The sequence below is a fragment of the Mastigoproctus giganteus genome, chromosome 5 (assembly GCF_048544385.1).
Source record: "Mastigoproctus giganteus isolate SK-2022 chromosome 5, ASM4854438v1, whole genome shotgun sequence".
In the NCBI taxonomy this organism is placed as follows: Eukaryota; Metazoa; Arthropoda; class Arachnida; order Uropygi; family Thelyphonidae; genus Mastigoproctus; species Mastigoproctus giganteus.
Genome location: NC_143579.1, coordinates 188,542,529 through 188,558,717, shown reverse-complemented (window position 1 = coordinate 188,558,717; position 16,189 = coordinate 188,542,529). Strand labels below are relative to the sequence as shown.

Genomic DNA, 16,189 nt, shown 5'->3' with positions numbered 1-16,189 from the left:
TTTTTTTTTTTTTTTTTTTTTGGCTGATGCTGCATAAGCTCATACACTTGCTTTCTTGCATCACATGCCACTACTACTACTACTACTACCCGGAACAGAAGTTAAACTAACTGGTCTGTAATTACAGGTCAATGTTGCAAAAAAGTCGTGAGTTAGGGTTAAATTTGAAAGTGTCTGCAATTCTGCCCAGATATGATAGGAGGGAGTACATGATGAGAGCCTTATCAATCAATTCGGCCCCGGAGGGAAGGTGCAAGGCTCAAGGGGTAGAATTTTTTTCAGCGTGGTCTGTGCTTTTTAACAGGAGAGACTGCTTTTACAGGGATGGGATACACTTAAATAGAAAGGGTGCAAGAATATTTGCTGGTACTATCGAGGCAGTGTTAGGAGTGTTAGGTGGGTCGGAAAACTGCTAGCTTGAGGGTGGATTCACAGACTAAAAGTTTAAAAGTAGCCGCAGGCACAGGTGAAGGTGATTCTTGTACAACTTCTATTAGAATAAGTAGCGACCTGGAGCAAGGGGTGCTGGGGTTTTCAGGGACAGACGGCAGACATCGTGAAACAGTTGGGTATATGGGATGTGTCAGGGTAACTAGGAATAGGTGCATGTATACCAATGCTAGAAGTATAGTAAATAAATTTGATGAATTTGAAGTGTTGGTCAAGACATCAAAGGCGGATATTGTTGGGATATCAGAGACGTGGTGTCACACTGATATTAGGAATGCAGAATTGGATTTTGAGGAGTACAATATGTACAGAAAGGATAGACAGGATAGGAAGGGAGGAGGTGTCATGCTGTTAATTAAGAAAAACATAAAATCAAAAGAAGTGCATCCAGTTGATATAGATGAACAGTGCACTGTTGAGTCAGTTTGGTGTGACATAAGCACTGCGAAATAAAAAATAAGAGTAGGAGTGTGTTATAGGCCTAATTACTCGAATGAGTACAATGAACAATTGTACAGAGAATAGTGGGCTAATAAATCAGAATGTCTTATAATGGGGGATTTTAACTTCCCAGATATTGAGTGGAACTTGTGGGTTGGTCACTTGCACACTAGCAAGACTTTTGTGGATTTATTGGATGATTGTTTTCTGCAGCAGCATGTTCGAGAGGCAACCAGAGAGGGTAATACTCTTGATATGGTTATCAGCAGTGATCATTCGTGTATTAAGAATTTGCAGAAAAAGGAACCACTAGGTGGCAGTGATCACAGTGTACTGATGTGGGATTCACTTAAAGATATAATTACCATCAGGTAATTATATCTTTAGGGGTAAAGGAAAGGGTTTTTGCTTCCGTAAAGGTGAGTACAGTGGTCACAGATAGTTTTTAAATTCTGTACAGTGGGATCAACTGGTGATGTAACAATAAATTCTAAGTGGGTAGCATTCAAGGAATTAATCGTGAAAGCTACTAAAAGTTTCATACCTATTAAGAAATATTGTTCAAGGTTTAGACTTGAATGGTTGTCAAATGAACTAATGAGACTCGTGACAGGGAAGAAAAATGCATGGGATGCATATAAATTATCAAGCGACTCAGAAGACTACGGCAGATATAAGCTAGTTTGTAATCAAGTCACAAAGGAGGTTAGGCAGGCGAAGGCAGATTACGAGGAATCTTTGGCAAAGGATGCTAAGAAAAACAACAAGGATTTCTTTACTTATATAAACTCTAAAAGGAAGGGGATGAATTCTGATTGGTCCACTTCATATCGATGGTTCAACTGTTGATGATCCTTCTCATATAGCAAACAAACAATGAGTATTTTTCATCTACATTCACACATGAGGAATTATTAAGGTTTGAAAATGCCAGAAGGTTATCAAATTGTAGCAAGGTGCTTAATGATTTTGTAATAACTGAGAGCAAAGTGGAGGAGAAATTGTCGAAGTTAAACATAAGAAAGGCACCTGGGGTGGATGGGATCAATCCAGTTATATTAAAGGAGGTGGTAAAGGAAGTAAGCAAACCCTTAGCCATAATTATGAGAGCAGGGACTCAGGGGAGGTCCCCACGGACTGGAGATGTGCAAATGTATCAGGACCCTTGGTGTGCCAATCTCATACTCACCAGATGTGAGCCCCTGGGGTTAATTGATTGTTCTGTATGGATCTTTCTAGAATTCCTGCTGAAAATGTCTCTTTACAGTCAGTGGAGATTTGGGACTCCACAACATGCACACTGCTTGCTGGGATCAAGTCTACCAATTGCATGTGAAAAAACTCATTAAGTTGTTTTAATAACTGCGACAAATTATGTTAAGATAGCTATTACAATAAAATTTTACTTTAGCTTCATAATCAGGTGAATAATTTATAGACACCCTATATTAGCAAGTGCCAAACTGGTTATTTCAAAACAGGAGAACCAGGTTACACATGGTCCATAAATGCTCTCAGGGTTTGATATTACTACTATAGTCTAACATAGAGTATTTTTCAAAAGAAACTATTTGACCATTTAATTGTAGTATTAGCCGAATCACTGAAAGACTAGCATCTCACACTTTATGATTAAAGTTCCTTATCAGATAGTACAGAGAAAGAATGAAATTGTCTATTCACCCACCAAGAAGAAGCCAAAAAAAAAAAAAAAAAAAAAAAAACATTAAAATGGTCTGGGTGTGACAAAATACTAATAAACAACAAAATAATTCTATTTAGAGAATTAGAATTTATTAAAATGCACTATGGCAATATATATGAGAAACTTGGCACAAAACACAATATACGTTCTGACTGTAGCATTTCTATTGAAATAATTGCTTTGCTAGACTACTTTGTCATGAACCATTTTGTTAAATGTAAAAAGCAAATGTGGTGATTAGCAAAAGCCAAAAATTCAGTTACTATACATACCCTGTAGCATTCTTTATAAACCAAGATTATCACTTTAAATCTGCTTTCATAACTAAAAGGAAAAAGACCACTTATTTCTTCATTCCCCCACATGTTACTGAACAATGTATTTCGAACAACATAGCCAGAGTCAAAGCGAGGATTGAAATGAAGAGCATAATTTCCATCTTCTGTTATCAAATTAATCTGAAATCTATAAAATTATGGAAGTTAATGACAATTTATCTACAAAGCAAATACAGTGTATGCCAAAATAAAGCTTATCAAAATGTATCGACAATTAAGTTGCTCAATGCATAGAACAAATGTAAGAGCATATTCTACTAAAAATAAGAAAAAAAGTTCATATAAACATGTATCAAAAGTCTACTTTTAAGGTATTAAACATTAATCATAAAATAAAAATAATGTAAAAGAGTAAAATATTTTATTGTTCAAATTTATACAAACTTTAAATGGTACAAAAAATATGAATCAACACTGAGATAAATAACATTGTTCTACTATATTAATATGAATCATATCAATTACTCAGTCGTGAGTAACCAATGTGGAACAGTATGTAATAGTCATAGTCTGTTACTTGAGTTTCAGGTTCCGTGATGACTACCTCGTTTTTTGGAATTCATATGCATTTGTTAAACTGATATTATGGGAGGCACTACAAATCTGTTTACTTTGTCCAATTAACTGATATGATTTTAATTTATGATGAACTTTGTAAGAATTTCATACCTGCTGTTTGCAGATATACCAAAAAAATTTCCAACCCAACATGTACCATATCATAAAACATTTTCTGCTGGGGACAGACAACTCAAAAAAATGTTACTAGTCATACTGAAGCTGTTACAAGTAAATGCTTGTAGATGGAGATTTTTACAAGCTGCAAACATTAAGGAGAAAATACTTTATTTGTTCAAGCATTTTGTACCACAAGTACTGAAAGTTGTTAGGTTGCATAAATGTTTCATCTGTAAGCATATAGAAAACATTACGTGAATAGCAATTCACAGTATACCTGTATAAGAATTGTTATCACAAGAAATAAATTCTGAATAAATACAGAAACTTTTGTCAGTGGCTCATTTTGCAATTTACACGATCCTCAATTTCTCAGCCATACAATTTCCAGTAATCAACAACATACCTTTTTCTTCGATGCACAGTGGAGTGTTCTTGGAGACAATCTTGCTGACAATATAGGTATGCCTTCAGGAATGGCATACCTACTTTTACTGAGGAGCAATTTGCAGAGCCTATTGGAAGACATACCTCTTGAAAATTAGCAGATGTGGACAACAGTGCTCCACCCCACATTTCCTGTGATGTTTCTGACTTTTTAAATGCAGATACAATATATGGTTTGGTCAGAGAATCACATAGATCTGTGGTTTATTCTACATGTATTATTTTTTTATTTACACTTATTTTTTTGGTGCATCAGGAGAATTTCCAAAGTTTCACCAGAAAGAAAAAATCCGAATTCTGTTTTTGTGTGAGAGAATATTTAGCCTGGCTAAATATTCTCTTGCACTCAGCACTGCTATAAGAAATTGTTGAAATGGTATTTTGAAAGCTAATAAAACCACTAAGAATAGTCTGGAATTGATAAGACTTGCCAAAGAATTGTGGATTTATCATACTTAATGTTGCACTGAACAAAACAAAGGTCACAAAACAGAGGTCACTTTGAACAAAGTGATCTCTGTTTTGTGACCTTTTAAAGTTTATTTCAGTTTCTTTTCATTTTGTAATTTGAGATTACTGTTTAATATTTTGGAAATACAAACTTTTGAAACAATATGCTCACAGAGAACTTTATTTCTTATATTTACTTGCTATTTCTTATATTTACTTCTTATATTTATGCCAATTACATAAAAACACAAATTTTACTCTTGCTATTTCTTGTATAATTTAAGGCATGGTTTTTTGCCAGACATTGTAATAAAATAGGCTTCAAAATCTTTCACAATCTGCTAATAGCCTCATTCTTGTCCTTGTTAAAAAAAAAATAAATAAAAATTAAAAAAAAAAATATATATATATATATATATATTTTTATTTTTTTTTTTTTTTGGCTCATTGGCAACTCAGGACATAACACACCAGGCAATTGTTTTTCTAACGTGGCAGGAGGGAAAACAGATTTTCGAAACAAAACATGTGAAAAAGAGGAGGTGCAAAAAGAAACAGGAGTTTGCTGAAAAAACAGCAGGAAAACAGGAGATTTTTTAGAAAAAGCAAGAAGTTTCTGTAAAGTCAACACTGCATTAGAAATTAAATTTCATTCACAACATGCACAGTTTATATTAAAATATACATATAGGATAGTTTAACAGTACAATATGTTTTTAAACATTAGGTTACCTAGATTTTTCTGTCAACAAATTTCTGTTTGAATTTTCTATTAGACATCAACAACATTGCTTCAAGAAAGATACTTTTGCAGACTTCACACTCTCCAGAACCAGAGTCAAATATTGATTCATATACTATAGCCCTGCTGTTTGAATATGGCTATCAGGAGAATTTCTAAAGCTTCACCAAAAAGTAAAGATCTGAACTCAGTTTTTGTTTTTCTAACGTGGCTGAACAATCTCTCAACTCAGTATTGCTAGGAAAAATTGTTAAAATACCAACATGACTTTGGATAATTTGTTACATTACAAGCTTCTGTGCGCACTTGCTAGTTTTCAACAGATGACCACTATACATCATTCTTTCTTTTTCATAATAGCATCAATAAGTTCTCACACTAAAATTGACAGCATCTACTGGTTATTCTACTTCTTTATCTTTAATGACACCATCAAATACTGGAAACCTGTCCACAAAAATAATTTCATCTTTGAAAATGATGCATTAGCATTAGTAAAGGCACACGATGCAAAAAAGCAAGCTTATACAGCATCAACCAAAAAAAAAACTTTCCCACTTCACTGATCCATTCGTTCCAAATGTTTGTCTAGTTATTCCTTGAATTTATTTAAGCTATCAACTTCCACAGCAGATGGAAGTTTGTTCCAGCAATCAACTACCTGCTGGCTAAAGAAAAAAGAAATCCCATCAGCATTGAGCCTACTCAATTCATTCAAGGCCTTATACACCACAATCAGATTGCCTTGCAGATCTTATTGAGGTGTATAACTCACCTCAGATGCTGCAATTTGCAGAACTGAAGCCTTCCTTCATAAGAGCATCCCTTTGTTCCCCTAACCAGCCTTGTTGCCCTTCTTTGCACTCGTTCTAACTCTACATCTGTCCTAAAATGAGGCTGTTATTGTTATTGTTGTTGTTATTTGGTTTTTAGGAGCATTAGCAACTAAGGCCATATTGCTTCGGAAATATGCGGTGGTCATTCCCTGACCTTTCCGCATCCTCCGTGTTTGGTAGTGACGGGCTCGAACCCCGGTCTAATCAAGAAGCGTGTGTTACGCACTGCTGCTCCTTCCCACCTGTCTACAGAGGCACCTCCTAAAATGAGGCCTCAAGACCTGTACGCAGTACTCATTGCCTTGTACAAAGGGATAATCACCTCTTTATCTCTGCTTGAAATTTTCCTGTATATCATTGACAAGACCCCATGATCTACTCTGGCAACCTGTCTGCACTACTCAAAAACTTCATATCTGATGCACAATTACCCCCAGGTCCTTTTCATTCTCCACTTCCCTGATTGTAGTACCATACAGTTGGTATGTTTCTCTTGGGTTACTGCTACCCATATGCAGTACTTTGCATTTGTCAATGTTAAACTTCACTTGCCACTTCTCAGCCCATCTGCCCAACTTTTCCAGATCCTGTTGCAGCCGCATACTGTCATTACTGTTATTAACAACCCTGCCAACCTTTGTAATATCTGTAAACTTTGACATTAAGCTTGATATACCTCCATGAATATCATTGATAAATATACAAAACAACAATGGGCCCAACGCCGAACCCTGTGGGACACCACTAATAACATTAGTCCACGAAGAGCAGTATCCATTGATTATCACTCTGTCTTCTCCCACCCAACCATCCTTTTATCCATTGTAGGAACTTGGCCTTAATGCCATACTGCTCCAATTTGTACAGTACTCTTCCATGCACAACAGTGTCAAAAGCTTTCCTGAAATCCAAGTATATGATACCAAAATTATTTTTTGCAATCCAATTCCTTTGTGACCACATGCTATGCACTGCCAATCAATGAAATTTGTCATACCTTAACATTCATTAGAACATTTTTCAACAGAAATTTGTGAAACATATAGTACCATACAGCAAAAAAATACTTTGTCACTTAACAAAAGAACAGAATTTTCTTCACTTGGTTTAGACTCTACAGGACTATGGCTAAGTCAGAATTATCCTTCTGGTTAAGTCTGCTAGGGCAAACAACTTCCAAAATGAAAGCAGATTTAAAAAACTGTTGGTAAAATAAATTTGTGCATAACTTCTTCAAAATATCTAAGAATAATAACCTCAGTACATGGATGTGATGTACAAATCAGAGAAGACTAGCATTAGCATTAGTTGAGGCATATAATGCAAGAAAGCAAGCTTATACAGCATCAGACAAAAAAAAAATACCTTCCCATTTCACCTATCCGGTCACTCCAAATATTTGTCTATTTCAGTCTTAAATTTATTTAAGCTATCAACTTCAACAACAATGGATGGAAGTCTGTTCCAGCAATCAACTACCCGCTAGCTAAAGGCAAACTTCCACACATCTATTCTACAACTGCCTTTCCTCAATTTGAATCTATACCCCCCCCCCCCCCCAGGTTCTTAATCTGAGCAAGCAGAAGTATCCCATCAGCATTGAGCCTGCTCAAACAATTCAAGGCCTTATACACCTCGATCAGATCACCTCACAGGTGCCTAGTCTCCAGATGCTGCAACTTTCAGAACTCAAACCTTTCTTCGTAAGCACACCCCTTTGTTCCTCTCACCAATCTTGTTGCCCTTCTCTGTACTCGTTCTAGCAACTCTATATCCTTCCTAAAATGAGGCCTCCAGACCTGTATACAGTACTCAAGGTGTGGCCTGACCATTGCCTTATATAAAGGAATAATCATCTCCTCATCTCTGCTAGAAAATTCCTATATATCATTGACAAAACTCCATGACCTGCTCTGGCAACCCATCTGCACTGCTCAGAGAACTTCATATCTAACTGCACAATTGAGAAGAATGCTTGGAACGCATATAAAATATCAGGTGATACAGGCGCCTACAATAGATATAAACTAGTCTGCAATGAATTCACAAATGAGGTCAAGGAAGCAAAGGCAGATTATGAGAAGTCTCTAGCAAAAAATGTAAAGTTAAGCAGCAAACACTTCTTTACTTATGTAAATACGAGAAGAAGTGCATGAACTTCATTAGTCCACTAGATTGAATAGTCTAAAAGTTGACAATCATGCTCAATGTGCTGACAAACCAAATAAGTATTTTGAATCTGCATTCATACAAAGTATGTTTTTTGGCATTGTGGTACCAGAAGAGCATCAAATTCTAACAGGGGGCTGAATGATTTTGTGATAACTGAGAGGAAAGTGAAAGAGAAATTATTGAAGTTAAATGTAAAAAAGGCACCTGGGGTGGACGGGTTTATTCCAAATACAAATTTGTATACATATTAAGGGAGCCAAATGGGTTAAGCAAACCCTCAGCAATGATTATGAGAGCATTCTTAGATTCAAGGCATGTACTTACAGACTGAGGTGTGCAAAGGCATCTCCAATTCACAAAGGGGGATTCAAAAGATGACACGAGTAGCTACAGACCTGTTAGCCTGACTTCCGTTCCAGAGAAAATAATGGAGTCACTGGTTAAAAATATAATGCAGGAAAATCTAGACAGGAATGCAGTTATATTGGAGCCACAGCATGGATTTGTTGAAGAGCAACCTTGTCTGAGAAAGCTGATATGATGCAGTAACAACGGAACTGGATAGAAAAAAAAAAAAAAAAAACCTCTTATTCAAACAATCTTTTGATACTCTCATGCATAAAAGACTGCTGTACACACCACGGTATTAACGGCAAGTTACTGTTATGGATAAAGCAATGGTTGAGTAAGAGAAGACAGTGGTTATCAATGGGCACTTCTCTTAGACTAATGTTATTAGTGGACTTCTCAAGGTTCAGTGCTAGACTCTGTTGTTTTCAATATTTATTAATCTTAATGTCTAAGTCTGCAGATGATACAAAGGTTGGCAGTGGTTAATGACAGTAATCAGCTTATGCTACTGTAACAAGATCTACACAAATTAGACAGATGGGCTGAGAAGTGACAACTGAAGTTTAATACGACAAATGCAAGATATTGCATATAGGTAACAATAATCCCAGATTAACATACCAACTGTGTGGTACCACACTCAAGGGTAATGGAGAATTAAAAAGACCTGTAGATAACTGTGCAGTCACATATGAAGTTCTCTGAGTAGTGCAGAGAGGCTTCCAGGACAGTTCATGGGGTTTTGTCAATGATATACAGGAATTTTGCAAGGAGAGATAAGGAAGTTTTTTTTTTTTTTTTTGTTAGTTGTTGGCACATCGGCTTCTGTGGCCATAATGCACCTCCCAAAGTTTTTTTTGGGAGGTGCATTATGGGTTGCTAGGCAGGCACTTTACCCACCTGGCTACCTGGTCGGCTGATAGATAAGGAAGTGATAGTCTCTTTGTGCAAGGTAATTGTTATGGTGCATCTCGAGTACTGCATACAGGTCTGGAAGCCTCATTTTCAGAATGATATGGATCTGTTGGAACAGGTGCAGAAAAGAGTAACAAGGTTAGTGAGGAGAACAAAAGGATTCTCTTATCGGGAAAGGCTTCAGTTCTGCAAATTGCAGCACCTGGAGTCTAGGCACCTGCAAGAAGATCTGATTGACAGGTTTTATGGTTTTAAATAAATTGAGTAAAGAACTCATTGCAGATAGAACCTTCCTCTTGCTGAGGTTACACACGAGGGGGCATAAATTCGAATTGAGGAAGGATGGTTTGCAGGAACAGATGTGTGGGAAATTTCCACACATCTGTTCCTGCAAACTGACTGCTGAAATAAACTTCCATCCGGTGTTATGGAGGTGGGTAGTTTGAATAAAATCAAAGAAGAACTAAACAAATTGTTAGAATGTATGGACAGGTGATATGGAAGAATTGAGTCGCCCCCCCCCCAACCTTTGGCTAATGCTGGTGAAGCATGCTTTCTTGCATCATTTGTCACTACTAATATTAATACTTAATCACATCTTCACTTGAGACAGGCTAACTCAAACCAAAACTTGAAAAAGGCATGAGAAATTCCTTTCAGTCTAAGATTGAATTCTAATCCATACCTTTTCAAGAAGATTCCAGGTGACTAATATACTAAACAGACATGCAGGTCATATGGAGGTTTATTAGAGAGTGCAATGATAAATCCTCCAGACAGATTTATAAATTAATAAATTTAGTATATTACAAACAAAATTGTTGCTAATAATGCCATTAAAAAAAAAAAAAAAACTTGCATTACAATACAATATAGTCTGAGTAGAGTACCAATATTTTTTTTATTATTTATCATTATACTTATTTATGAATGCCCACAGCCTTCAGACATTTTATGCAATAATCCATGACTACAAAGACTGGAATAATCTCCTTTGGTCTATAAAGAATCCTATTTATATATTATGGCACATACCTGTATGCACGTTTTGGAACTGAACCAAACAATTCAATTGCTGTACACTGACAAATTCCACCAGGAATAATTCCGGAATAGGGAATAAACTGTCAATAAAAATAATTATCTTCTTATTATCTTTAAATTAACTTAGTAATTTTCTAAATAATTTCCTTATCATCTATTTTTATTGATATCTTTTTACATCATTTAAATAGAGACAGAGCTGAATTATATAGAGCATCTACCAAATCAACAGCATACAGAATTTATTAAAATCAAATATGCAATTCTCAAACAGAATATACATATACATCAAAATTGTAATACAGGTACAAAGCCTTGGTATTGGAGGTTTTGCTAATTTTAGAATTGGCAAAACCTCCAATACCAAGGCTATTAGTAAAGGCTAAAAGTTAGAGGAAAGCTAGATTTCTGCTGGAACCCTCTAAAAAAATAATAATAAAACACCTCTACAACACCTAAATTCCTCTTATCATACTCTTACCTGTGGCGGGATGCCAACTCTCAGAAATCAAAAAACAGAAGTCTTTTAAGCAATCTGGTTTTGACCGAAATGCTCTGGAGCTGTGTTTAGGCACTGTCCAAATGGCATGGCATTCCCTAACTTTAATTCCAAATTAATGATAACTCATTAATGCACATCATTATGAATTGCACTAAACAGTATTTTAAAGTTCTTTGCTTCTATTATTTTTTCAGTCATCTAATTCAAAAAATTTTTACATTTCATGATTTAGATGTGGTTGAAGTTGCTACAGCACATATGTATGCCTCTAAAAAGATGTTTTGTTAAAAACATTCTTCTTCTAAAAAGATTTTTGTTTTTTATGGACAATATGCATTTATTTTCTTCATTTATATTAATGAACTGAATTCATGGGTTTCATTTAAAAGAAATATCTATTAATGTTATTCATTTATTAAGAAAAAAAAGAAGTTTATCAATATATTTTAAATAACAGACTTAATAGTTTAATATACAATTGAATGAAACAATATTTCACTCTTTACAATATGTAATATCAAGCTGCAAAGCAAAAAAACCTGCAGTGAATAGAGATAGTAGTAGTGGCATGTGATGCAAGAAAGCAAATGTATGAGCTTATGCAGCATCAGCCAAAAAAAAAATCACACCATTCCCTCCAAATGCCTGTCCAGTTCTTCCTTAAATTTATTCAACCTATCAACTTCCACAACGACAGATGGCAGTTTGTTCCAGCAATTAACCACCCGCTGGCTAAAGGCAAATTTCCGCACATCTATTCTACATCTGTCTTTTCTTAATTTGAATTTATGCCCCCTTAGGTTCGTAATCTGAACAAGTGGAAGGATCCCATCAGAATTCAGCGTGCTCAACCCATTCAAGGCCTTATATACCTCAATCAGATCACCGCGCAGGTGCCTAGTCTCCAGCCACTGCAATTTGCAGAACTTAAGCCTCTCTTGGTAAGAGGATCCCTTCATTCCCCTCACCAATCTTGTTGCCCTTCTCTGTACACGCCCAAGTAAATCTACATCATTCCTAACATGAGGCCTCCAGACCTGTACGCAGTACTCAAGGCGTGGCCTGACCATTGCCTTATACAGAGGGATAATCACCTCCTTTTCCCTGCTAGCAAAATTCCTATATATCATTGACAAAACCCCATGACCTGCCCTGGCAGCTTGTCTGCATTGCTCAGAGAACTTCATATCTGACTGCACAATTACTCCCAGGTCTTTTTCATTTTCTACAGCCTTAAGTGTAGTACCACATAGTTGGTACGTTTCTTTGGGGGTTACTTCTACCCATATGCAGTACTTTGCATTTGTCAAGGTTAAATTTCAGTTGCCACTTCTTAGCTCATCTGCCCAAATTATCTAGATCCTGTTGCAGTAGCACACTGCCATTACTGTCATTAACAACCCTGCCAACCTTTGTATCATCTGCAAACTTTGACATTAAGCCTGATATACCTTCATCAATATCATTGATAAATATACAAAACAACAGTGGACCTAACACCGAACCCTGTGGGACTCCACTAATAACATTAGTCCAAGAAGAGCAGCACCCATTGATTACCACCCTCTGTCTTCTCGCACTTAACCATCCTTTTATCCATTGTAGCAACTTACCCTTAATTTGTACAATAGTCTTCCATGCGCAACAGTGTCAAAAGCTTTCCTGAAATTCAAATATATGATATCAAAATTATTTTTTGCATCCAGTTCCTTTGTAACCATATCATAATATCCTATCAAATTTGTCAGACAAAACTTTCCCTTAACAAACACATGCTGTGTCTGAATTATTGCTGCAGTCTTGTCTAGATGATCCTGCAATGCATCTTTAACCAGCGACTCCATTATTTTACCCGGAACAGAAGTTAAACTAACTGGTCTGTAATTACTCGTGTCACCCTTCGATCCCCCTTTGTGAATTGAGGATACATTTGCACATCTCCAGTCCGTGGGAAACTCCCCTGAGTCCAAGGATGCTCTCATAATTATGGCTAAGGGTTTGCTTAGTTGCTTTGCCGCCTCCTTTAATATAACTGGGCAGTGTGCTACTGCAACAGGATCTAGATAATTTGGGCAGATGGGCTAAGAAGTGGCAACTGAAGTTTAACCTTGACAAATGCAAAGTACTGCATATGGGTAGAAGTAACCCCAGAGAAACGTACCAACTGTGTGGTACTACACTTAAGGTGGTAGAAAATGAAAAAGACCTGGGAGTAATTGTGCAGTCAGATATGAAGTTTTCTGAGCAATGTAGACAGGCTGCTAGGGCAGGTCATGGGGTTTTGTCAATGATATATAGGAATTTTGCTAGCAGGGAAAAGGAGGTGATTGTCCCTCTGTATAAGGCAATGGTCAGGCCACGTCTTGAGTACTGCGTACAGGTCTGGAGGCCTCATTTTAGGAAGGATGTAGATTTGCTTGAGCGTGTACAGAGAAGAGCAACACGATTGGTGAGGGGAATGAAGGGATCCTCTTACCAAGAGAGGCTTAAGTTCTGCAAATTGCAGTGGCTGGAGACTAGGCACCTGCGCGGTGATCTGATTGAGGTCTATAAGGCCTTGAATGGGTTGAGCACGCTGAATTCTGATGGGATCCTCCCACTTGTTCAGAATACGAACCTACGGGGACATAAGTTCAAATTAAGAAAGGATAGATGTAGAATAGATGTGCGGAAATTTGCCTTTAGCCAGCGGGTTGTTAATTGCTGGAACAAACTTCCATCTGTCGTTGTGGAAGTTGATAGGTTAAATAAATTTAAGGAGGAACTGGACAGGCAATTGGAGGGTATGGTGTGATTTTTTTTTTTTTTTTTTTTTTTTGGCTGATGCTGCATAAGCTCCTACACTGCTTTCTTGCATCAAGTGCCACTACTACTACTACTACTACTACTACTAGATCCAATCCACCCCAGGTGCTTTTCTTACGTTTAACTTCAACAATTTCTCTTCCACTTTGGTCTCAGTTATTACAAGATCATTAAGCACCCTGCTACAATTTGATAACCTTCTGCCATTTTCAAACCTTAATAATTCCTCACGTGTGAATGTAGATGCAAAATACTCATTCAGTTTGTTTGCTATCTGAGCAGGATCATCAACAGTCGAACCATCGATGTCAAGTGGACCAATCAGATTCATCCCCTTCCTTTTAGAGTTTATATAAGTAAAGAAATCCTTGATGTTTTTCTTAGCATCTTTTGCCAAGGATTTCTCATAATCTGCCTTCGCCTGCCGAACCTCCTTTGTGACCTGATTACAGATTAACTTATATCTGCCATAGGCTTCTGAGTCGCTTGATAATTTATATGCATCCCATGCATTTTTCTTCTTTGTTACGAGTCTCATTAGTTCATTTGACAACCATTTAGGCCTAAACCTTGAACAATATTTCTTAATAGGTATGAAACTTTTAGTAGCTTCCACGGTTAATTCCTTGAATGCTTCCCACTTAGAATTTACTGTTGGTAACATCGTCAGTTGATCCCACTGTACACAATTTAAAAACTATCGGAGACCACTGTATTCGCCTTTATGGAAGCACAAACCCTTTCCTTTACCTCTGATGGAAATTAAATCTTTAAGTAAATCCCACGTCGGTACACTGTGATCACTGCCACCTAGTGGTTCTTTTATCTGCAAATTCCTAATACATGAATGATCACTGCTGATAACCAGATCAAGAGTATTACTTTCTCTGGTTGCCTCTCAAACATGCTGCTGCAGAAAACAATCATCCAATAAATCCAAAAAAGTCTGACTAGTGTGTGAGTGCCCAACCCACAAGTTCCAGTCAATATCTGGGAAGTTAAAATCCCCCATTATAAGACATTCCAATTTACTAGCCCACTCTATTTCTCTGTACAATTGTTCATTGTACTCATTCGAGTCATTAGGCCTATAACACACTCCTACTCTAATTTTTGCTTTCGCAGTGCTTATGTCACACCAAACTGACTCAACAGATGAAATAATATTAGCACAGCTACTGCTTCCAGGGAAATTTTTAAGGATTTGTGACTGCAGGGGTCAAAGTCAAATAGGGGGTCACTTATTGGGGTAGGGGTCCATCTATTGGAGGTCATTATTATTGAGTACAGTATTACTATTGCACCTATAACATTTCTGAGTATTGCTGAGTAACACGTGTACCATTGTATTGTTAATTTTTTTATTTTTAACAAAACAAATATTTTCAGGGGGACCACATTAAACTTTGCATTGGGGCCCACTTTTTCTAGTTACACTGCTGAAGGCAACAAAATATACTGAAGGTTGACTTACAGAATGAAAGCAACAAGTGAAGTGAAGTCAAAAATGAAACCTAACTAAGGCGACATTAACTTATATGGAGTTTTATCTCAGTGCCCTGCCCTATTTATAGTATAGGCAACCCCCACATAATACAGATTTCTACAACACAGTTTCGCTCTAACGCAACTGATAAATTGCAGCAATCCTCACACAACACGGTTTCGGTCTAACACAGAGAATTGCAGAAAACCTCACATAACAAAGTATTTTTGAGCTTTTGTGCAGGGGAAACTCTGCTATTATGTTGGATGTAATTTTTTAACATTTCCATTATTTTTTGTGAATCGCCACTGTTGATTCATTAATCATTATGCAAAAAAAAAAAAATTACTGGGAAATCTTCATATTTTATTTTGTTGGAAAATCCCTGTGTTAGGTTCCATGCTATTTGAACTTATGGAAAGATCTAGATTTCAAAGTCTTATTACTACTGGATAACATGCCAAGAAATCCAAAAGATTTCAGTCATCCAAATGTTGAAGTAATGTTCCTACCACCTATTGCAACTTCTTTAATTCAGCCATTAGATCAAGGTATTATATCTACCTTTAAAACTCATTACATCAGAAAATCATTACAATGGATTTTGGAAAAAATTGATTCTGAATCTATTGAAGTGATGAAGGCACGGAAACATTTTTAAATTGTGTACTGTATCGCCTTTATCGCACAAAAAATAAAACAGTCAACATTAAATACAGTTTGGAAAAATGTATGGACAGGCTCTGTTCATTCAGGAATTATGGTCAAACTGGCAGAAAATGAAATCGATGTGATAGTAGAACTTGCTAAGTTGGTAGGAGGGGAAG

The 16,189-nt window shown here is 36.6% G+C and overlaps 1 protein-coding gene across 1 annotated transcript in view; it reads right to left on the bottom strand.

Moving 5' to 3' along the window:
- LOC150085943 (galectin-4-like) overlaps positions 1 to 16,189 on the bottom strand; it is a 132,632-nt gene that overhangs the window by 102,630 nt on the left and 13,813 nt on the right. Inside the window, exons 2-3 of the mRNA XM_090373600.1 lie at positions 10,561 to 10,649; positions 2,869 to 3,061 (exon numbers count right to left, since the gene is read on the bottom strand). Of these exons, the coding sequence (XP_090229726.1) occupies positions 2,869 to 3,061; positions 10,561 to 10,649 (282 nt within the window). The remainder of the gene's footprint in view (positions 1 to 2,868; positions 3,062 to 10,560; positions 10,650 to 16,189) is intronic.